The sequence below is a fragment of the Phaethon aethereus genome (genome assembly GCF_964289735.1).
Source record: "Phaethon aethereus genome assembly, chromosome: Z".
Classification (NCBI taxonomy): Eukaryota; Metazoa; Chordata; class Aves; order Phaethontiformes; family Phaethontidae; genus Phaethon; species Phaethon aethereus.
The window spans coordinates 9,899,811-9,923,714 of record NC_138577.1 but is presented as its reverse complement, the minus strand read 5'-3'; the positions used below and the strand labels follow the sequence as shown (position 1 = coordinate 9,923,714).

General features: G+C 41.2%; 1 protein-coding gene across 21 annotated transcripts in view; it reads right to left on the bottom strand.

Moving 5' to 3' along the window:
• The window catches only part of CELF4 (CUGBP Elav-like family member 4), a gene marked incomplete at its 3' end in the record, with an annotated part of 708,661 nt that overhangs the window by 278,417 nt on the left and 406,340 nt on the right, over nucleotides 1–23,904 (bottom strand). For 15 of the 21 annotated variants that reach the window (XM_082013591.1, XM_082013610.1, XM_082013599.1 and 12 more), the window contains exon 3: nucleotides 13,760–13,808. In XM_082013591.1, the coding sequence (XP_081869717.1) occupies nucleotides 13,760–13,808 (49 nt within the window). Of the gene's footprint in view, nucleotides 1–13,756; nucleotides 13,809–23,904 lie in introns of all 21 variants that reach the window. The other 6 variants (XM_082013607.1, XM_082013596.1, XM_082013609.1 and 3 more) reach the window with 1 other exon arrangement.

Genomic DNA, 23,904 nt, shown 5'->3' with positions numbered 1-23,904 from the left:
CATTACGATCCACTGCTGATTTCAATCCTTAGCTACAAATTTTTCCCCCTAAGGATGGATATAATACTTTAAAGAGAGAGGAAGGCTCACAGTGTTGTTAAAGGTCAGCATGTTACTAATGTCTGCAAAATGGAGGTTTTTTTCCCCTGATTATCTGCCCATGGAAATTCTGTTGCTCTACAATGTCTCTTGACATGCAGTAAGACTCATTCTGTGGGCACGAGCTAAGGCAGGTGAGATATTCCTATTGAGATGGAGACATCTGAAAAGCACTAGAAATGTCTCACCTGTTTGGCACATAGTGGGACTAGGAAGCTAGAAACTCAAGGAGAAGAAACATTTGTGTTGGTATGGAAATGTGGTGTGGGGGAAATGACAGCACTGCTCACCTGGGAGTCATGCAAATGACTTCCTTTGCATATGAATATCCACTTTCCAGGAAGCTTCCTTCTCAGTGCTCTGAATGAACTCCATCATGTCTATAGACACAATGAAGATTTTCACCTGTTCAGCTTCAGGATTATCACCCTGCTGTGCCTGTTCTAGGGCCTCTTTAGAAAAACCTGGAAAACTTTGCCCCAGGAAAATATTGCCACTCACGGTTTTGTGTGCAGGAGGTGGAGGGAGACGTGTATTTAGGTCAAAAAACAAGTTTCCATTGAAATCATTTTGACTGGAAAATATATCCTACTATCTCTAGTTACATATAATTGATCGCAAAAATGTATCCTTACTAATTGAACTGATTTTCAAAATTATTCAAAGCTTTTCAGAAAATTAATCTCTGCAGTTCCAACCTGTTTAATATCAAAGTTGTGCTGAAACCTCAAAAGGGTCATTCTATGGCTAAATTTCTTTATTCTTCAGTCAAATGCAAGTCAGATGTCTTAGCACAGAATGTCTGGGTGAAATTTTATTGTCAGTCTATGCAAGAGGTTAAATGAGATCTAATGATTCCTTCTAGATCTAAAACCTATTAATTTCCTTTTAATCTAGCCAGAAACACCAGAAGAATGGCTAGTGCTCCAGTGTTCTGGCCTTTCCTCTCAAAGTCCAAACTTCAATAAAGGAACATAACAGGCTCTAATAAAAACCACATTGCCTGTAATAGCAGAGAAGAGGGCTGGATCACACACTGAGATCAAGGAGAGACAGAGATGAATTCAGCTCATTGCAAACACTGGAGAATACACTTGCATCAGGATTTGAATTTCTGTTGTGAGACATGATGTTCGACCCGTGTTTTGTTCTAGGTGGCTCTGGCCCCTTTGAAGAGTTCCCTGTAAAGAGATAGTTGGTATTCAGGGACCCACTATATCCCAGTTTCCGCTTGCACCCTTGTTTCTCCCACACTACCCATGGACCTGCCTCCCCTATATAGGGAAGGGCATGGAGGCATAACAGGCCCTCTGTCAGTGTGGTGTGTCCCTCAGGCATCTGATGAACCTCAGTTTCATTTCCACGAGCAAGCTTGTACACCAAAGACAGCTACGTGGCCTTAGCTGTGACCAGATACACCAACCAGGACCACGTGGTATGACTGTGCAAGAGGAAGTTCCTTATCAAGAAGGAGGCCATGCAATTAGCTTAAGGTTTTGCGTATGTTATTCAGGATGTCACTTGCTTTTTCTCAGAGGATGTGTCCCCAAAAGGAGCTTTGCTTAAAGGCCGTCCTTAATGTTTCTTTTCCCCAGGTAGACCCTATCTCCACAGACCCTGTCCTGATGTATTAGTTTCACTTCCAGTTGTGGAACCCAGCATAATGCTTTTTCTCACACCTGGGAAGACACTATATGACAGGTCTGCATCCATACACTGTATCTGGTCTTCTCTTTAGAGAGTAAGCTCTTAAGGAAAAGGGGGCCTCCGTCTGTTCTGTATGGTACAATGAACCTGGTGTCATGGTTCATAACAGGTCTCCCAGGCACTGCCGCAAGATAGATAGTAAATAATTAGATTTCTGATCTAGGGAGTGGAGAGAGTGCTTTGGTTCAGTCCAATCTCTAAAGTCATTAAACTCATACTATCTTCATTCCCACTTGCCTGAGGTTCTGGCCCATTCTCCCACATCTTTTCTTCATTAGCTATTCATAATAATAACAGTCATAGTCATTTTGAAAAAAAAGAAAAATCCAAGAAAGCAACTCATCCAATGTACCTTACGTTGTGGCAACATAATTTCATGTTAATTGGATGGCTGCTTAGAAGTGTCAGTGTTTTGTGTTTTATAATCAAGGCATCTGGCCATTCAACAGCGGCTCAAGAGATAGATAGATAAATATCTCTTTTTGGGGAAATTCACTACCATTCAAATGGCAGTTCATGGTCAGGAAGTATTTTACTAGCTATGAGTTCCTGCATACTAGGTTTGATGCTAAAAGAAAGCATCCCTCCACTAAGACCAGTCTTAATACATTTGAGTTACTTATCCCTTGTTTTTAACACTCTTGTAGTCCTGTTGGGCAATCTCAACTTGTATTATGAAACAAACCTGCCCTGGCATGAGACGTGCTGCTGCAGTTCCCACAAGCATGAGCAGGCAGTGTCTGACTTGATTCCACTGTAAAAGTGAAAGGAATCAGCCCCACAAAGTTGGCTCCAACTAGTTGGAAGAACATTATTTGGGGAGATTTTCAAAGGGAATATTTAGACACCCAAGGCCCATTGACTTTATGTGAGATTTGAGCAGTGAAACACATTTGACACTTTTGAACATCTCTATTTATCTAACAAAGTTACTTCTGTGGAATTAATGATTAGAGAACCTGCGCACCTAATGATCTTTAATACAGGTATGCTTGCAGCACCAATGCTATTTTATAGAAGGAAACTGGAATCAGAGCAAGATGTTGGGCCAATTTTATGTATATATTCAGACAGTCAAAGATAATATTAATCATGAGATATAAATTGAGTGAGAATAATAGCCTGACCCTAAGTAAGCTTTTCGAGGTCAGGAAGGAAATCTGTGGCAAGGCAAGAAGTTAAGCCTCAGTCTTCCAAGCTGCAGTCTATTGCCCTGTGTAGAGCTTTCCCTTCCTCTGTGCAGGATCAGGCTGCAAGACTGCCCTTAAAATTGAAAAGAAAGGAAACATTCCCTCACTAATTGAAGCCAACTGTTTATCCTCCCTGGGGGAAAATGTTTCAGTGCAGTGCTGCCTTGAAAATTACCTCTTTACAAATTATATTACAAGGGGCCATATTCATTTTCCACCACAGATTCCAAAACAGGCTGGTTTTAAAGATAAAAATATTTTTCTTAATTATGAAAACACATTTTAAAGACACTGATGTTAAACACTGCTTTTAATTTTAAGCCTTTTTTTTTTTTAAATTCTCTTTCAGCCATGAGAATGGGAGTGGTAGCAAACCCAAATACGGAAATGAAAATGGAAATTGACTTTAAAAAGGAATCAAAATTGATCAGGTTATCTCTAATGCATAGGCAGATTGGGACACAGCCCCTCTTATTCTTCCCCTGGCATTATGAAGCAAACACATTAATGGAGAAAGATGCCTTCCCTTTTTAGGACAAAACCCCAGCATCTCCTAGAATTCATAGATTTTACATAGCAATTTTTATTCATAGATCTTAACGAGGGTTTCAGAAAAGTCAAGTATCATCAGTCATATGATACTGATGGAAAACTGTGGCATGGAAAGGTGAAAGTTGTGATTCATCTTACCTCTCTTCAGGTGTCTAAAGGTGAGATATCTAAATCTGAGTTAATTGCTGTAGGTTCATTCCAGATTCAGTGGAGAGAGAGAGAAGGGAAACTTCCAAGGACCAATTTATCCCATCTGTCTTAGGATGAGGTGAATCACAGTTTGGAAGCACCTCAGTCCCTCCACTGTCCATAGGCGGGGCCTGGATGTCTAACTTAGATTATAGGCCTAATATTTACGTGCTAAAGATAGGCAGAATGAATCTTGCCTGAAATAACATTTTAAGGACAGTGGCACAGAAGTTCTATTTAAAATTTCTTCTGTCCAAGGCTCCTAAGAGGCACAGTTTCTGGGTAAAAGCACTAGAAACAGTTTACTCAGGCAGCTAAATTATTTACATAGGGATTTTCTACCTCTCAAACTGATTTCATGTACATACTGCAAAATATATACGTAGCAATCAGAAAATGCTGTGTATGCCATGGAGAAAAGTTTTCCTGACCTCTGGTGTCTCCTCAGTCTCGAAACCTTGCAAGTTGTGATACCATAATCTGGGATCTCAGCAGGCAATGGACAAACCCCTTCTCACTGAAAATCCCACTCGGAGAAGAGAGGAGTTCAGGGTTGAGCCAGTCTTATTTTAAATTGCTCAGTTGTAACCTCTGTGTGCCAGCTGCTGAGGGTACTGACTATAGTCCAGATATTTCCTAGCTCCCACATCACGGTAAAACTCACTTTCCAGAAAGACCCTGGATTACTCCAGAGTCAAAGGTCTTTGCAAGCATGCAGTAAACAAGTGACAGTCACGAAGACACAGGCACACAGCGTTATGTGCTGAGCAGTGGACACAGTTTATACCCTGGCAATACTTTAGGCAGCAGTATAACTGTAGGAACTGTACCAGATCTGGAAACAAGAAGATCATTTATTTAGATCTGGGGGTTTAAAAGTGTTTAGGTACTTGATTGACATTGATTACAGATGAGGTTAGATGGATAAACAAATACACATTCATTAAATGTTTATGTCAGTTGCATGCAACTGTAAGTTGCCAGAAAAGAACAGAAATTCGGACCTAGAGTAATGATGGCAGGCAGGGGAATAACTGTGGATGCCTTACAGTATTTTTTGTTGTTAAGTATAAAACATAGAATCATAGAATTATAGAATCTTTGAGTTAGAAGGGACCTTTTAAGGTCATCTTGTTCCACCCCCCTGCAATGAGCAGGGACAACTTCAGCTAGACAAGGTTTCTCAGAGACCTGTCCAACCTGACCCTGAATGCCTCTTTTTATCCCAATCCTAAGTGACCTGCAACCAGTGAGTTTTCTGCCAGATGCCTCAGTTTCCTTTGTACTAATTCTTCTCATTGTCATTCCTTCTTACATCACATTTTGCGCCAGAACTCTTCTAAGACCTCTGCCTTCCTGGTACAGCAATCAGCAACAATGGCATTTTGATGTGGGGAGAGAGACGGGATGTTATGCATTACAGGCCTTGCCCAATGTTTGCTTGTGCATTTTCATTAAAGTATCACTTGGTAAAATACAGAAAAAGAACCCACACAACAGGAGAAAGGACAACACCAAACCCCTCACACCTAACTCGTTGCTGACTGGGGATGTTGGTGCATCACCATTCCAGGAGTTGGGCTTGGACTCAGTCTAAGAACATTTTGATCCTTTGTGAATGTTAGACCAAACTCACGAGGAAGAAGCTTGGAAAATCTCAACAAGCAAATGAAATCTATAATCAGTTACCCTTACTTTATTCAACATCAGGCAGAAAAAATGGCCTATATATTTCCTTTCCCCCAAATGCTTCTCTGAAAGAACAGCAATACATGCCTTCTAATTTTTAAAGAAATGCCCATGTAACCATAACTACAAGTTTGTCAGTAGAAAAATACATAATAAATGGCTTGTTATTTCCACTCTTTTGTGAGACAGTTCATTAGAAACTTCATTTGTCTACATGGATTACATTTATTCAGCTGTATTCTAATAAAATGCACATTGCTTCCAGTAAAGGCAATGCATTTGCTATTGATGTGCTATAAACTACTATACAGAGAGGTGTTATTATATTCCTGTGTAATAACAAGCCAATTATAATGATCAGCAAAACCTTTACAATAAAGTCAGTGCACGAGGAGTGATTATCATAATGCATTCTAACTGTTCAGTGCCATAAATGCTTTGCAATTAATTGTGGAGCATATCTATAAATGTATTATTAATGCTGTATAAAAACCCATTGACGAGCAACCTTTACATTAAAAAAAGATACTAGGATTGTAATGTGTCCCTGAGTTCACCTACGAGGTTGAGCTGTATTTACAAAGGCAGAATTTTTTATAGCATTACATTTCTTATTTCCTCCACTCCCCTCCTCCCCTCACTTCTTCCATTTTTCCCCTGTTGTTGAAGAAACTCTGGTGAGAGGCCTCAATCATGCATCATACTTGATTTTTAGTCCTGTACATAACATTTTAGGCACAGCTACAGGCTTTGACTGGTATCTTAACCCTATGACACTGACAGCCTGACATACATGAATGCCAAAGGCACTAGCCGCAAGGAATAAGCAAATAAAACCATATCACCTGAGCAGGCAATGCAAGAACGTTGAGAAGGAGAAGGGAATCTACGTTACATAATTGATCAAAAGTTGCATGGTAACAGAGAAAAGAACCGATATCCAAACGATGAGCTCAAGACAATGAGCTCCCCAGCCTCTCCCCAGGCTCTGCTCTGGACTCTTCTCCTTCTCGTCAGTAAACTGTTAGGTTACAGATGCTTTATGAAAAATGTGCAATATGGTTTTTTTCCCCTCTTATTCCTTTAATACTTTATTTTAAAAGGTTGTCCTTAGGACCATGTGCTAGAACACGATGTCCTGTGGATCTTTTCCAGTTCCTGTTGATGGGCACCCTTCCATTGATTTCAATCGCAACGGAAATGGCAGACATGAACAAAAGTCTGATGTCCCTTATTTTCTTTCAGCCTGTGAGTGTGGAGCAGAGCACATCAGCCTTCAGCGGTGTCATCGAAAGAAAACATTACACATAAGGATCTGACAGAGCTTTTCTCCCTCAAAATTAAGTTTTACCAGACAGTGGAGAGCCTGAATGGGGTCATCCAGGGCTACTTTGAATTAACTGATCAATTTGTATGCTGGTACATTCTGCCTGCTTGAAAACATGGCCCTGTGAGGACAACAGTCATCTCTCAGTACGGTAACGAAATTCTGAATTTCCACAATAAACCAGGAGATGTTCATTTTCCATTGACTGTAGTCAGTCCCACAACAAACCACAGCTAGAAAGAGAATATTTCCATGAGTACTAAAATGCTCTTTCTAGATCAGGTTTATCTTAAGGTTAAAGGAAAAACAGTACAAATTTTAACCGATTTCAGATTTGGAATAAAATCCAGTGGACAGGTTCTATGTGAACCCAGTGGTTTTGAGCATTGTTGTAGAAGGCTCCATCACACACAATGGGGTCTAAAGCTCAGCTCTGCCTTTCAAAGACTTTGGCTTCACCTGAATTGAGAAAGGAATAATTTGGGTGAGTTTCTTGATTCTGCCCTGGACTCAATGCATCCCTGTCCACACAGGAAGAAAACCAGGACATATTGGCTGGAAGGGTCCGGAGCAATGTTCAAGACTGTGGGATATCTACGGTGACCTTTGTGGTCCTAGGCTAAGCTCCTTCCCTATCCCTTGACCACATGGGCCGAGCGGTGAACACATGTCAAGGCACTGACATCTCTACTTCCCAATACTACAGCATCTCTGACAGCCATTCCTCAGGAGCCCACCCTGCCAATGGTACTAAGGCTTTCTGTTGGTCCTGAAGCTTCCCCAGCCTCTGAGGCAAGAGAGCTGTCTCTCAGTTTAATACCAAGATATTTTGGTTAGGTTCTTGCTTTTCCTTTTTTCCTTCAACTCATGGGCTCGTCTTCTCTCCCCCACAGATTTTTTTAACATAATATTAGATTATTTTTAAACAGTCATTCCTTCTTTTTACCCTTCACACAGAGATACTGCAGCTCAGCACCAGTGTGCTTTTTGCTATTGTATATGTAATTAACAGAGAGGTATTTAACTTTGGGTGTGGTTTTGTATTAATTCCTCCTCAAGTAAAGTAAAACTGTTGATTATGTTTGGGGAAAATCTCAGGAAGAGGAGATGTATGAGACTTAGGAGGAGGATTTGGCATGGAGTTGGAAATCTTTCAAACTACAAGGAAAGATAAAGAGGGAGAAAGATGTTTAAGCTGTTGTGGGCACTGAGGGAAACAAAGGGGGATATGAAGTCCTGGGTGTGGTAAATGATTTGTCCAGAGGTTTTGAGGTCAGACCTCATAAATGTGAAGACAGGAGTCCAACTAGTAGTCTTAGCCTTGCAAGTACAATGGTCACAGCAAAGGTTGGCACATGTGTGTTGCATGACTTTTGCAAGTCCCTGTCTGTGCCTTGCTCTACCAGAGCTATAAAAGATTAAGGTGAGTCACAGTGGGCTCATGGTGATGTTGAAAGAGTTAATGGGGATGTGTTCATAGAGAAGCAAGCTTTGATCTTTTCCCCCAGCTGTGAGAAGGGAGAACTTTATCCATCTCCTGGGGTGTTTGCCAGTGCCATCTGCCTGCTCCTGTTGAATGGGTGTGGGGACCATAAAAGAAAAAGAGATGAGCAGAGGAAGAAAAAGCTATGGCAGGCCACATAAAGGTAGGTTGTATGGATTACCACCTGGAAACAGGACATTCCCTCAGCCTGCTCTGCAGCTTCTGAGGTGGGAATTCTTTTAAAGAAGCCCGCCAAAGGTACAAGATAGGGAACTGCTGCTAAAGTGGCTCCCATGGAGCTTGATATGTTAGGCTCAGAGATAAGGAAGAGATGAGAATTACAAAGGTACAACTCTGATGTGTGCATAGTCCCAGACTTCAGGACTTCTTGCATGCAGACGTAGTCTGAAGTCCAGCAGTGCAGGAGAGGAGATGCTGAGCTCTGCCAGGATTGACATCTCCTTATTTACTCTTAACTCTCTTCTTCAGACCCTTCTGGTGGGCAACCAAATATCCTTTTTGCAAAGCACTTCCAAGGAAGAAGGAAATAATTCTCCATGGATTTGTTAAACCAGCTTGAAGCCAAATTAAGCTGAAGGCAAACCAGTCTTGCTTGCTTTTGGCACTTAAACAGGCCTGCATATGGCTAGTACCTGGATAGGAAGCTTCCTGAGAGGTTTTGGCCATCAGCAGAAGCGACAGAATTGCAATCAGCTAAAGGGAAAACAGCTAAGTGTCAAATAGTTAGTGGGACCTGGGGCTGTGTTTGTCACAGACAAACCCTGGCAGTTGCAGCAGAGAGGTAGTGAGAATTAGAAATGGTGTGGATGAAATAAGGAATAGATCCAGACTTTTGTCCCAAAAGAAAGTAGGGCTCAGAAACCGCTGAGAGACCATTCCGGCCCCATCATCATTGCTGAGCTGATGGAAGGGAATAAAAAGAAACAGAACATAGTGCGTAAGCAAAACACCACTGTTTTGCTGTTTACTGTAAATGAGTTCTTGGACATTTTGCTCTGAAGCTGGAATAAACCACAACCAAGAAGATAATTTCAGAGCCTGCACATTGAGTAATGGGTAGAGAAACGATGCAAGTCAGTTGAAATATGAAGTCCAAACCTTCCAGCTGCTGCTGTCACATCCCCCAAACAGAAGACACAAAAAGACACACTGCACATGCCTCCCTGAAACATATGCAAACAAATTTGCTTGAAAGAACACACACAGACAGAAGTTTTAGTAGATTTGTGAAGTCTTGCATGCAGGTAACACTGCAATGTGGTGAACTGCAGACTCTCCTGTAAATCTCTCAACACTCTCTCTGCAGGACATTGCACCCTTTCAACTCTAAACCAGTTTGGACTTTGCCTTTTTATTTTCTTTAGTCCAGAAACCTCCTGTATCTCTTCCATAAAATGCAGGAAGACCCCAAAAGCACCATGAAGTGTTTCTTGGCAGAGACAACACTGGGCCTGGGTAGCACACTGCATGCATCTTTGCATGCCTTCCTTTATGGACCTTCCTCTGTCCTTTGAGAGGAATGTAGGAGCAATGGAGCATCTAAGCATCACTAACGGAGTACAACTAGAGTAGCAGGAGAGTGCTTTCCTTTTAAAAAATGTTACTCCCCGTACAGCCTAGTGGGACCTTGGGGCTGCATTTATCATAGGTTAACCCTGCCAGCTGCAGCAAGAGTTGTCTAGTGAGAGCTAGAGATATTGTAGATAAATAAGAAATGGCTCCAAACTTTTGCCCCAAACCACAAAACAGACTTGAAATCTTTCCCTAAGTTTGCAAAATTTCAAGTCACTGATATCTACAGACTATTTTTAGACCTGAATATGAGACAAGGAACCAAGAAATATCATCAACAATGGGATGAAAAAAATAGAAAATTCTATCAGATTAAATGGTATTTTTCATGTTCAGAATTTAACGTGGAGTTATAGCTTACATCCCTAAAAGCATATTGGACTACTTAATCTATGGCAAAGTAGTTTCTGTATAGTCCGGCTAAATTTGGACAACACAAAAGCTAATGACAGTTTTTAAGATACCCTTAATAAAGCTAGAATTACACTCTGAATTTTCAGAACAAAATACAAAATTGTTGTCTTTTTATCACATGCTATCAATACTATCACTGCTGAAGTCTCTATAAAATGTCAGAGGACTTTGACCTTCTGATCAGGTCATTTGAAGCTTCATGAAACATTTTGTAGCAGGAATACCTCTATATAACATTTTGTAGCTTGACTGTACATACATATGTACAAACAGGCAGGAATGCAAAATGCAAAATTTTCCCACTAATTTAGACTGTTTCCCTAGAGAAATGTACTGAGAATACATTCATTTCTAGTTCCTGTGAGATTAGGAAAATGTAAATAATGCCAGTTTTTATTGAAAAGGATTGCACTCTTTGTCTTGCTCCTAGTCCAATATGGGGATTAACAAAAAAAATAATAAAAACAGCAAAACTAATAAGCGGCACTCTTATTGTGTGTCCATTTTGTTAGGTTGAGTGTAATTTTGTTGGGTTGAGTGTAATTTCTGCCAAACAACATTTTTAATTCTTCCCCAAACCTAGATGGTCTGATAGTCTAAATTCTCTCTCACACACACTAAATGGTAATACCCTTACTTTCAGTTCAGCTGAGAATCTAGACATAAGGAAGGTTAAAGACCAACAAAATTGAGAATCCAGAACAACAGGAAAAATGCTGGGCAGAATCTGATTGGGATGTGTATATAAATTTTGGACTCCCATCAGCTTTGGGTTGTGGGAAAACTTACTGGAGAAGTCAAAGATTCATGTTTTAGCAAAACATGGGTATTTGTCCCTATATAAAACAAAACCTCACTTCCTCAAGAATACTGTTCATCATTTCCAGTAAAAGCCTTCTTGCAAACTACAGTTTCAAAAAGCACTGCTTGCTTTCTTTAATACCTTGTCCTGGCACCAAAACTCCCGTAGCCAGAAGACAGAGGTGTATTCAAAGCGTGGGCTTTGGGCAGACCGAAGACTTGTGCTGTGCAGAAGAGTGGCTTCAAATTCCAAGACCCCTCTTTCCTCATGTCCCATCCTAATACACGGATGGCGTATAATAAGCTACAGCTTAAGTTTCTTTGTTGTTGAAGTTGACCTTTATCTTGCAGTCCTAATGAAGTCTTTTGATGTGCTCCTAAGATACACAGTCTCCTTTTTAGCATTCTGTTTGCCATGCCTGATTTAACCGGTGGGCTCGCAAAGAACCTAAGTTTTCATACAATGTCTCCCCTGAGTGCCAATTGTTCTTTTCTCCCATAGTTGCCCTTGAGTCATGCCATCCTGAAACATCACCCCTGCAGAAGCAGCTTGTCAGTGGGGATTTAGGACAACGTGTCTTTCACGCCAATGATGAGTGCACCCACTTAGCCCCTGCATCATGATCACCACCGATAGGAGAAATATGGGAGCAGAGAGGGTGAGAAAAGATAAGGTTTGTGTCTGTTAGGGAGGTAATTATCTAAAATACAATGGGGAGGGAACCACTGGTCTGATGGATAATGTGGAATCAAACTGCCACTGGAGCCCTTTGCAGTTCAAACCACTCCTCCTGAAAACAGCTGCTTTTAGCAAAAGAGTTTGAAAACCCTTCCCAGAAAGCCAGGCATGTGTTCTCTATTAGTGATTTGCATTTAAAAAAAGAGTGATTGGGAGCTACATACCCTGTAGGCGTACTAAGCAAATTGGCCAGTCTAATTATTATTTTTTGGTATGTCTAATTAAATAGACAAAAGGCCCTCCCTTCACTCTCGCTGTCGGCACAAACTCCGCTGGAATGTGCATAATGTCCCCTTGTTTTCCCAGGCAGCTGAGCCTTTCACTTTTCCCCTAGGAGATCGGCATTGACAACTGCCCATGGCTTACCCAATCCTACTCAGACACGGAGCCAGATCGTCAGATGGGAAGGGAAAGGGGGTAAATTGACCTGGTTCTATTAAAAAATGCTGGACGATGCTGTATGATGTGACATGCCTTTGTTGCAGGTTAGAAATGTGTGGTGGCCCTTGAAAGCAGAACTTGCCACCACTGAACCCATCAAATACTTTCTGCCCAGTGTTGGCCAAATTCCCCCAAATTTGCTTTACGGGGGACTCTAAAAAGTAATATTTATCCCTGAGTTTTCTGGCATTTTTCTAACACTTGGCTCTTCTCCTGCTCTGCAATTACACTGCACCACAGCCCTTCTTTACAGAGCCTCTGTTGACCTGCTGGTTCCACCACTTCGTAACACCAGCTCTTTAACTACAAACTACATAGAATGTCTTCCAATGACTTGAGTCACTGGAGAGTTTCAGCCTCATACTGACGCAGTCAAAGCCTCTGGAATTCAAAGCTTTCAACTGAAAAAAGAACACAATTTCAGTGCCTTTTATCCATGAGGCATTTTAATCCTTTTAAGTAGTTGTTGCTGGGGATTTCCACTAATGCCAGCACAAAGATAGTTGTCCCATGAATGAGGAAAAGTTTATATCCATCGTGGAAATTAAAGAGTTTTCACAGACCTAAGAGCCATGTCATTACTAAATGACAAAATCTACTCCCACATTTATATGATACGTAAGCACCAATGTTTTTACTGCATATATGGGCAAAAGACTCTCCTTTTTTTCCACAAAAAAGATAGGGGTAGAGAGGAAGGAAGCACTGTGTCATTATATATATGCATATGTATATAAAAATGTACAGATATAAGAAAAAAATGTGGAATGGTAATTTATCCAGCCTAACAGACTGTCTTACACTTTCTCAGTGAGCTCTTTGATCTGACAAACAGGCCCCTATTAGAAGAGGATGGAGAAGTATCACCACATCAGTTCTGGTAGAAAAACCTTTTACAGGAAACACCTTATCACTGGTGATCTATTGAATGGTCACTTAGCAAAGCCTTCCAAATCCACTGTGCAGGATGCAAAAGCAAAAGACCAGCTCCTGATTTCAACTACACCTGTGAAAATCCTGAATAACTCCCTGGGACTGAGAGAAGTCTTCAGTTTCCACAACAAGTTTATCCAGATAAGTTGATACAGAAAACTCTGCTACCTTAGAATTTGTTTTTTCCAAAGGCACAGTTGCTTTACTCCAAGCAGAAACAACATGGTCAGAGAAACCATAAAATATCTGCTTTATCCTAACAAAATTAAACACCTCTGCAGCACAGCCCTACATAGGTCTGAATACGTTGCCATCACCACTGTTAAACTTTGTTAAGTCAGCGCCTGATGCTTCAGTTCTTAACGAGGCAGTTATTTGTTTCCCAGGCAATCACTGGCACCTGCCTGCCTTTTAAAATCAAATAATAATTGAATATGAGGAAAGCGAGACGAAGTAAAGGAGATTTAATAAAGAGAATCTTTGCTGCAGAGGGAATTTCTTTGGCAGTGATTACGTTACTAATTGATCAGCACATTGCCTGAGAGAAGCCAGAGACAACAATTATACTTAGCACTGTGGCTGAAAGGAATGCAGTCAACTACCTCCTCGGCTTTCGCTGTCCGCTGGTTTCACCTGGATCGGTCTGTTCATCTGTAAGAAAGAGCAAAGAGAGACACGTAATTAATGGTGGAGTCAAATATTCATATACAGAGTTTTGCTTTGTTTTTTTACCATGCATCATAGTTGGCACCAGGATTTACTCCATGAGGGGGAAAAAATCAATTGGTAAGCAAAGAAGTAACTGCAGAGTACAGGCTCCTTTTGGTCTGAGGCAAATCGTTGTCACCCCATTTACCTGACAGAGGCTCTGTTGAATCACTCTGGGAGAGGCATCTGACTCATTTCACACAGGTCATGAAAATTTAAACATAACTTTTTAAATTTCTAATAGTTGCCTCTGGAAACCCTACTGTGTCAGAGAAGAAATACTTTGTTAGAACAATAGCATCAGTGAAACTTTAATTGCAAAGATTTCTTGAGATTGGCATGATGAAAACAAAATGGAAAAGTGAATTCCACCTCCACTGTTAGCTCAGTAGGATAGTCACCTGTAACATAGCAGACTCCATTTCACACTTGAGGAATGGAATTTGGATCTGGTTTGTCCACATACTGTAGGAGTGCTGGTTATTGAGGATTTTTTGGTGGGGAGAGGGTAGGATATAAGTCAAAACATCTCCTTCTCTTGCTTTTTCAAACATCTTTTTCCTTTCTCACAGCAGAACATAAGCAAGTATAAAAACCTTGCCATCGTGCTGTGAATAGGATTTCTGTTCTCCAGCTTATCCCTCTCTCGCTCTCTCAACAAAATTATTGGGAACTATCATTATTCCCAGAGCTGCTCACTCTCAGGAGAGAGGGAAACAGAAGTCCCTGATCATCTTCACTGGTAGTGCCTAATATGATACGGATGTCTGATGAACAGGGTGAGGATATACCCCTCCTGTTAATAGATGGAGATACACATTGGATTGGAACCAGCTGAGATTTTCATCTGAAAGCCCTTCCCCACCTCTTTCTCCACGTCACTTAAAACAATACATACACTATGCAGATGGACTATTCAAAATAACTTTCTGTGTGTGATCACCCCTGAGTGGAATGAAATTATCCTTTAGATTTGGCAATCAAAGAAAGTGCAAGTTCAAGCAGGCATCACAAGGAGCAGGAAGTCAGAAAGCAATGGGAATCACCCAACATATTGCTTCCCGATAAAGTCAGACCAAGAATTGGCTGACAAGTGTCACAGGGTGCTTTCAGGTGATGTTGTCTCTCCTTTATTTGTGGTTAATCACATCTGGATAACAAGGCTGGTAGGCTGGTAGTTTTCTTTTTTCTTTTTTTTCCTAATTTCCTCCTTTTTTTTGTAAGTAGTTCATAACCATTTACATTTATTCTAATTGCTCTGCACACATATTTAGTAATAAAAAGATATCAAGCTGGCTGACAAGTAGGTTAAGATGATGGAGAGCCTAGCAGATCCTGCTGCATTGCTGTCTCAGGAGGAGAATGTACTTAACCATAACCTGAGTACAGTTAGACTCACACTCAGGAAGAGAAGGATCAATGGCTCCAGATGCTCCTGAGCAATTTGTGCTCTCCTGTATGCCTGTATCATCCAACAAACTCCAGGCCGTTAAAGTGCTAAAACCAACCAAGAATTTGGTACTGCATAAGCCTTGTATCAGCCCCTGCTTCTGTAACTATAAAGTCCTGTCAGTGACACACATATCACAAGATATTAACAGGGCCGGAGGCGATGTATGTAGCAGCAGGAGGATGGACATCCTGCCATAGAGCTCCTGTAACCACATGGGAGCAGCTAGCTGTTACAAACATTTAAATATCTGACATCACACAAGTGAGGAGGTAATTTATGTCATGTAACTCCAAATGTCTAAAAGTGTTATTTTAAGCCATTTCTTTTAAGATTTGTGTCTGAGATGAAAAGGATGAATGGTCTTCTGCAGAGCCTGTTCCTCTTCACTGATCGTAAAGGCAGTCTATGCAGTTAGAGTTAGGTGAGATGAACCCCATCTTGGTTCTCATGTGCAGGATAATGAAGCCAAACTACCCAGTTACCGTGCCTATCTTCCCAGAGCTGCTCAACAACTCTAATTTGTTTGCGTTTACAGCAAGTTGGTGTTGACACCATCCATGTACCAAAATCTGACTTGAGAACTATTAACGTTTGACAGCTGCACTCATGCTATATATTATGGGTTCCTAATATGGACACAATAGCTAATCTAACTGCAATGGTCAGAGGAGGGTGGTCAGAGGTCGCTGGTTCTCACTCCAAGACAGCCAGAACCTGCATCCCAAGCAGTCAGTAAGAGAAATAGTCACAGTAGCCAGGTATGTATAGGATGTGTGCTTCATACAGCCCTGAGAGTCCAAAATGGACACAGGCTTGCAATGCAGAACACTCATAAGTCTACCAACACAGGTACTGATCTGAAGCCTGCTAAAGGCCATGAAAATCCCCACAGAATTTGAATAAGCTTTGGATCCAGTCTTTAGAAAAACTAGACAGAGCTTTTCTTAATTGTTGTTGAGTTGGATATTGTCAGTTTGCAACAGGCAGAGAAGGTCATCAGACTCTTTAGTGAAAATGAGAGGAGATTAATATATGTTTGGTTTTTCTTTTTTCTTTTTTTTTTTTTTTGAGATTGGGGCATGAGAAAAGGAAGACAACTCTAAGAAAGAGAAAAGAAGGGAGAGAATGAGCATCCAACAGAGGAAGAAAAAACTCAGGAAATTAATAAGTAAAAGGCTAGTGTAATTTAATGTACACTATAATTTATATACTTGACAATTCCTTTATAGACCAAAGAAAAAGTGCTGCCTGCACGGAGCCCATAATACAAATTGAGATCATCTTGACATGAAAGACACCAATTATAGGGAGAAACACTGAGAGGAAAATAATTAAGTTTCCTCTCTCCATCTATTGAACTTTTTTTAGACAGACATTCTGGGAGCAAAGATCTGACATGGGAAACAGAAATGTGCTAAGCGGGGAAATAAAATCGCAGAAAGATGTACCTTCCCCAGTCTGGGGAAATGTCTTCTTGGGGAGAAGGGAATTCAGAGGTTCAAGTTCTCTGCTTATTCTTCAGCTGGGAATCATTATGGGTTTAATGCAAAGAAACCAAAGTTTATACTCCAAACTGCAGTCTTCTGAATAGTGGTTTGTGGAATATTGATGTAGACATCTTTAATATCTGTCCTGTCTTGGTGGACCTTGAGCATGTGCTAGGAGCAAGAAGATTTGCAGGTCAGCAAATCTGATTAATACCATGGGTATCCACATGGGATCATAGGAACTACAGATGTGGCTGTGAGGTTTTATTGATCCTATCTAGTGATAGAAGGTGATAGAAGTGATAGAAGTCTTCAAAAGAGATTTGGCAACATGGGAAAAGATCTAGGAAGGCTAATCCATCATTTGAACTGACGGATGGACTGCTAGGCTCTCCTTTAGGATGTGCTACACTTCTGTCCATTGCAATGGTCCTTCTTTCCTCCGACCATGGATGCTCTTTGCGGTCTCCTTTGAAAGATGATGCTTATTCTATATTATCCCTGTTGGGCTGGCACAGTGAAGGACGTATACTGTTTTACCATTAGTTAACCCAGAAAGACTTTATGTCCTCTTTAGCTTCCCTCCTATCCTCTAGCACCTGACTAAAATTTTTTATTCTCTGTATAAACTGTGAAGATTCCAGACATTATGGTACCAGAATTTTTAATAGTCTTAAAACCATTATAAATCAGGACAATATACTTATTCTCATTCATGATTCAGAGTCCAGTTTGGCCACAAATTTGCTTTGAAGTGCCTTACTCAACAGTAATGCCATGAGACGTGTGCTGGGGACCACTGAGGCACAAAGTGATTTAGGCAAGAGACAAAAATTTTAATTTGGATTTCTGGTTACATTAGACAGACACAATTTTCAAAGGAGTGGCAAGCGGATGGCAAACCAGAGTTTTATTCACAACTGTGTTCCTAGTGTGGCCTCAGGCAAAGCCTGAGTCTCAGATACCCTGTCTATATTGGGAAATATGGGCACTGGGTACCTCTACAACTGTGAAGCAGCCCCATTTCAGGAAAAGGGCTGCACATCCTTTTTCCCCAAATGCTGTAAGTGTTTGGGTTCATGGAGGAGTTAGAATTTCAGGTGCATCACACTTTTCATTTTCATTTGATCTTCTGCACGTTCATCCCTGATGAAAACCACCTTTACTATCACCTTTGCACACCTTGGACAAGATGATCGTACTTGTTACACTTCACATCCTTCATTTTGGCTTTTCCCTCCTTTTGCTTAAAACCAACCCATTCAAATAATGACAGATGTCATCCTCTCACACCAACTTGCTGCTTGCCCCACCTACCCCCACCCCAATCCTCCCTGCAAGTAGAAACACGACATCATTTTTCATGTCCTATTACAGCCACCATGGTGCCACTGCTAAAAGACAGCACAGGTACTCCTGGAAAAAAGGTTTTGAGTTACAAGAAGCGATGAATTACAGCAAGCCCTTTTTCAATTCTCTGCAGAAATGAAATGTCAGAGCTTGCTGCTGTATTTTTCTCAGCACCATCAGCTACAGGCCACCGCTGGAATTAGACAGGGGACAGACGCTTTTCAGCATCATGATTATTTTTTCTCCTAAGGTTGTCATTTTCTCCCCCACCAACCTTTTTCTTCTCCCTCTGGCTTTGATATTAATTTAGAGCAGGTAGAAGGATCACCTGGGAAAGAAGAGTAGGAAGCAGAGACAGCTGATTTCTCACTGTCTCCATCTTTCTTCCACTCACTGTTCCTACCATCATTTCCTTTCTTGTCTCACTCACTGTTTCATGAGTCATTAATAGACCTTGTGTTTATAGCCAGTACTAAGGCTCTGCCAGGCTTGAGAATGGACAAATGCAGAGATAAAGGGAAGAAGAAAGGGGAAAAAATAAAAAAGAATGGAGACACCCTGAAGAGCTTCAAATGTGATCCGAGACAGGAAGGAAAAGTGAGAAGAGGAGGAGACTATTCAAGATCACTGAAATGCCACTAATGGTTAGAAAGATCATGTCCAAGGCAAAAAAGAGCTGTATTGGAGATAATCTGTTGGTTGTGCTTAAGGAAGAAGTCACTTCAGAAGGCAAAAAGTGATTCTAGAGTTTGTATGATATACAAGACCTTGGAAGATGACCACAGTGATCATCTAATAGCAGTCTCTCCGCATCTCCTTAGAGGACTTAAGAAATTTGAGTACTCCTTCACAACAGATTTGGGGGTTTGATTAAGGCTTTGGGTCAAAAACTGTGAGGAAAGTTGTTCTATTGTCCCTGTTGCCTTAAGTTCCCAAAGAGCCAGTTTGGTACAGTGTAGAAGGTAGAAGTGTTAACGTCTGACAAGGCCTGTTTCCAGCTCTACACTGGCCTTCTGGATGAATTTGGACATATCATTACATCTGTCTCTTTCTCAGCTTTCTCTTCTGTAGAATGAAGATAAAGATACCTTAATGTACCATGAAGGTGGTTCATGAGAAAGATATATCTAAAAGCTGGTGTTAAACAAACAAACAAATGTCTGGTCATTTCTATGCCTGTGTTATGTGGGTAGATACAATGGCAAATAACAAACTCTTCTTGCTCAGTCATGTTCTTTTGAGTTTGGTATTGTTCAGGCATCAGCCCTCTAAATCAATGATGAAACACTGCTGTGACCTAATCAGAAGGGATAGGATGCTGATGCAAGCTAGCAGGTCTTAGCAAATGCTTATTGGGTACTACTGCAACTCTGTCGATGTTGGGTAGCCTCATGGAAGAACATCCCGCCCCAAATCAACTTTCTTGTAGTTCTTGGTGATCATATGATGTAGTTCAGATGTTAATTGGAGGTATGAATAGTTTAATAACTGCCCCAAAATTTCCAGAAAATATGGTTACTCCTAATCTCTTCACTAGGAAGGGGCTTTCTGTTCAAAATCTCCCCCCAAAACACTAAGAGGAATTTCATTTTACCACTTCTGCCAACCTTTTTGGTCTGCTCTGTACACAATAGTAATCCCCCTGAAGTCAACATAGCTATTTATGTGAGTAAAGGTATCAGCAGGAATGTGTTTGTAGGAGTGGGTCATAACTTTTAAAGCACTGAGCAAAACCTGCTGTGATTGAAGGCCCTAGGGAAATGCAAAGTATATTAGTGTCAAAGTTGGAAAGGCCAAGAAAATCACTTACGATTGAATTGTGTGTGTGTAATTGCAAAGTTCAAGTAAATCACTCTGTACCTGTTTCTGAGTGACATAATTGAATTACGGTGATCTAGATAGCCATAAGAGTGAATCCAAAGCAATCTCCTCTCTCTGAAGAAAAAACCAAAGTCATGGCCCAGGACCTCAGTTCATGGAAATTTCTGTGAATGCTACAGAATCAGGAAAGCTGTTTCAACAAAGGTTGGCTACACAGCCAGCCTTCTGTATGTGTATATTGTAGTTGCAAGGTATAGAGCAAAGACCTGCCCCCAGGGGAATGGAGGTAAGTGCTGTGGTTGCATGAATTGCCGTGTGATTACACATTAAGCATACTTTTGTGTGGGGAGTGCAAATTGATACAATGTTGGATTAATGAAAGAGTAGGGAGAGGAAATGTTTTAGAAAGTTTGGTGAAAAAAATCACATTGGCTTGTCTTATGGGAAGCACTCACTAGTAATGCATTGCATCTGAAATTACTCTATCCCAAACCTTATCTGGGTAGTGGACTCTTAATTCCTCCCTACTACCCTCTTCCCTGCCTGATGAGATGTGTGTCATAGACATGTACACAAATAGATGAGAAGACTTGTAATGGGAATGTATGAGATATGAAAAAAAATCTTGAAGGATCTGACCTTTACAAAGCAGTCAATGCTCTGGTGCCTACCCCTGAGAATGATTGCTACCGGCCATCCCAGCACTCTGAGAGTATTTTCTATATATCATGTAAAACACATTATAATCCATCCGTCTAACTATCGATTCATCTTTCTACTTGTCTCGTGTATATAGATGAACCTAAAGGGGGCTTAAGTTCAGTTCAGGTTCATGTGCAGAAGCCTATGGCTTTGAATCCAAAAACTTTCTCCCTGCTAAAAAGTTTGGATTTGAGTTTGAAGAAACTGTTGAACTTGTTAATAACAGAATAAAACCTTTCAAATCCAACAAATCCTTTGGTTTGTACTTGGGGAAGCTGAGCATGTGGTGCTCAACCTCATCGTGCCTCTGGTTTTAAACAAAATGGGGAGAGGTAAAGGGGGAACCCAGTCCTTGGCAGGTTTGAAGACAGTAAGAGAAACCAGACACAGGGAACTTGGAACAACAAAGCCTTACTTTCCAAAACAAGAGAGGCAGCACTGATTTTTTTTTTTATTTTTATCTTACAAGTACTGTTTCATATGCAAATCTGCATGTGAAGGAGACAGCAGGTGATCCCCTTAATATTTTGGGCTGTCACACAGTAAAAATGATGTTCAATAGGTCTTCTTTCACCTGCTAGATTGTGCCACCACACACACAGTATGCCCTGATCATCCAGGCGGGTATTTATTTGCACTCATGGATCTTGCCTGGCTTGTGCACTTGTCCTTTATTTCCTGGGAAAGAAGGGGGCCTGGTGGATGCTGATTTCAGCTTGCAAAATGTGTCTGTAGTCCCAGACCCCTTGCATATATGAGAAGTCCCTGGGCAGTGAGTATACTCAAGCATGTAAAGAGTCCCGGGATTGGCCCACAGGAGATGCTAAACTATATAAAAGGATCTATTTGTCTGTGTATCCTGACAGCAGAGGTATAAGTTTTGAAGGAACACCCTGCTTGTTAAATCTAGTTCCCTGCTGCTACCATGAGCAATCACAATGTGAAATTCTGTTCATAAACACATTGAGTTCTAATATAAAACTAAGTCTTTTGCTGTCTTTTCCTCCCTTCTTCCCTAATACTAGTAGGGGTAAGCTTTTCCACAATCTCACCTCTTCTAATTTCCCACTTGAGCTTATTTCATGATAATTTACATCCAATTTTTAAATGTGCCCAAACCACCTTTTATCTAAAATCGTTCATCACTATCCCTTGCTTTTTCTATTAGCTGACTCTCCATGCATTTAGTAGAAAGCAAGCAAATTATTTTTTAGCCTAAATATCATGATTCCAAACTCTTTCAGGGCAGAGTGACAACATAATCCACACACATGAAGGTAGTCCATACAGAACACAACTAAGATGGCCTTAAACTACCCAGCACGGCTATCAAATAACTGTATCTACGTGGCAACATAGAACTTAAATGAGTGATGCGAATATGTGCCAAGGGTCCCAGATCAGTTTTGAAACATGCATTCAGCTTGAGTGTTTGTGGCTGTACACTTATCTGTGCCTGTACTGCCCTGTTTAAGGCTTGCTCTCAGACCTTGTGTCTGAGTTGTCTCGCAGATGCTCTCTGTGTTGATTCGCTCTGAGGTTGCCCAACACTGCCTAGAGCTGGTGCTCACCCAGGCAGAGGCATAGTCTGGAATATGCTCAGGAGCTGCCTTCGTGAGGAAGTGCAGATACGGGGGAAGGTAGGGTGTTCTCTACATATGGGGCATGTCATGATTTTGCGCATGTTGGGGAGACTCCGCAGAGGCCAGAGGCATCTTCAGCATGGACGTGAGTGGGGCAGGCTAGCAGGCCAGAGAAACAGATGCGATACTCAAGGCATTATAGACATAACCCCTGCCCCCTCGCTTAGAGATGGACATCTGTTCTCTGATCATGTGATCTTTTCCTTTTCCTGAGCCCATGACCTCTGGCTGTTGGCACTTCCCTGCTGTGCTCTTCCCTCTCTAAGCTTTATCTCTTCTTCTGAAGCAAGACCCAAAAGCTGCCTTTGCCACTAATGGTTGCCTGACTTGACCCTGCAGACTTCAGGCAACGCCAAGCTCCCATTGACTTCAGTGCTTTGAGTGCAAGAGGAGCTTGGCCACCATCCATCCAAGCAGATTAGACTTTCTATGCTTGTGGCTTTGTATGCCTGGCCACAAAGATAAGAACCACAACTAGTCCTTTTGCCCATGGAGAAATGCTTTCCACAGCACCGCCATTTAACAAACAACTGAGTAAGCAGTGTAAATTAACTAGCTGCTTTCTCTCGCTGCCAGAGTCATGAAATAAAGGCTCTCCCACTGATATAAATGTGCAGGTAGCCTCAGGGCCTGAACTGAAGCAAAGCCTCCCCAGGAGCTGGAAGAGGCTATCACAGGGTTAAGGTTTCAAGCAGAGTTTCCTTGGTACTAGGTTAGCTCCACTCTGAGTGATTTTCCCCCAACACTGGTCTTGCTTTCAAGGGTCACGTGTTCACTCTCTTCCTCCCACCTTAATTTCTCTTCTCCCAAGGGTTAAGGTCATCTGTGGGGTAAGCTCGCTGCAGGATAACAGATAGCAGTCCATTACTTCAGTCCTGCACCCCAGGAGGACCAGACCTAAACCCATTCCAGGTAGAATGTTGTGACATTTCTGGAGCACAGGGGCTTCCTTCTCAAGGCATATCCCTATCATGATACAGGTCATATGATTGTGCTCTCCTTTCCGTTCTATTAATGAACAAATATATCTTAATTATTTTAAGATAACCTGAAATAAACCCTACTTGAGCAGAAAAAAAATCCAGCAGCCATGCCACCTTCTCCATTGGTTTGTCTAAACTTATTTGAAATCACACCTCAAATTAGATGTGTGAAAAACTTGCCTAAAGATAAACCCCTTAGCTGTGCACTTGATCAGAGCTGCAGTTCTTGAAGGAGTTGGCAAAAGGGAAATAACAAAAAAAAAAAAACACAACAGGCAAGGAAAGACTCAGGGAAAGAATATTATCTTAATCTTGACAGTGCCCCGTTACAAAAAACCTTCTGTGAAAGGATTTAAAGCATTAACTTTTTCTTCATTCCTCTTTCACAGCTAAGAAATGCATATTGGGGAGGATTTTAAGCCCATCCAGCTTCCCAAGTTAATCCTTTGTTCCTAACAACAAATGTATAAGCACGAACAGGAACTTTGCAAATATTAGTCATTCCAGACTAATATTCCAGATCCTCAGGGTCAGTGCAATTCCTTGTGCTGGTTTCAGCCCATACAGAATCAGTCTCTCCAACCCAAAGGAGCTACCCCT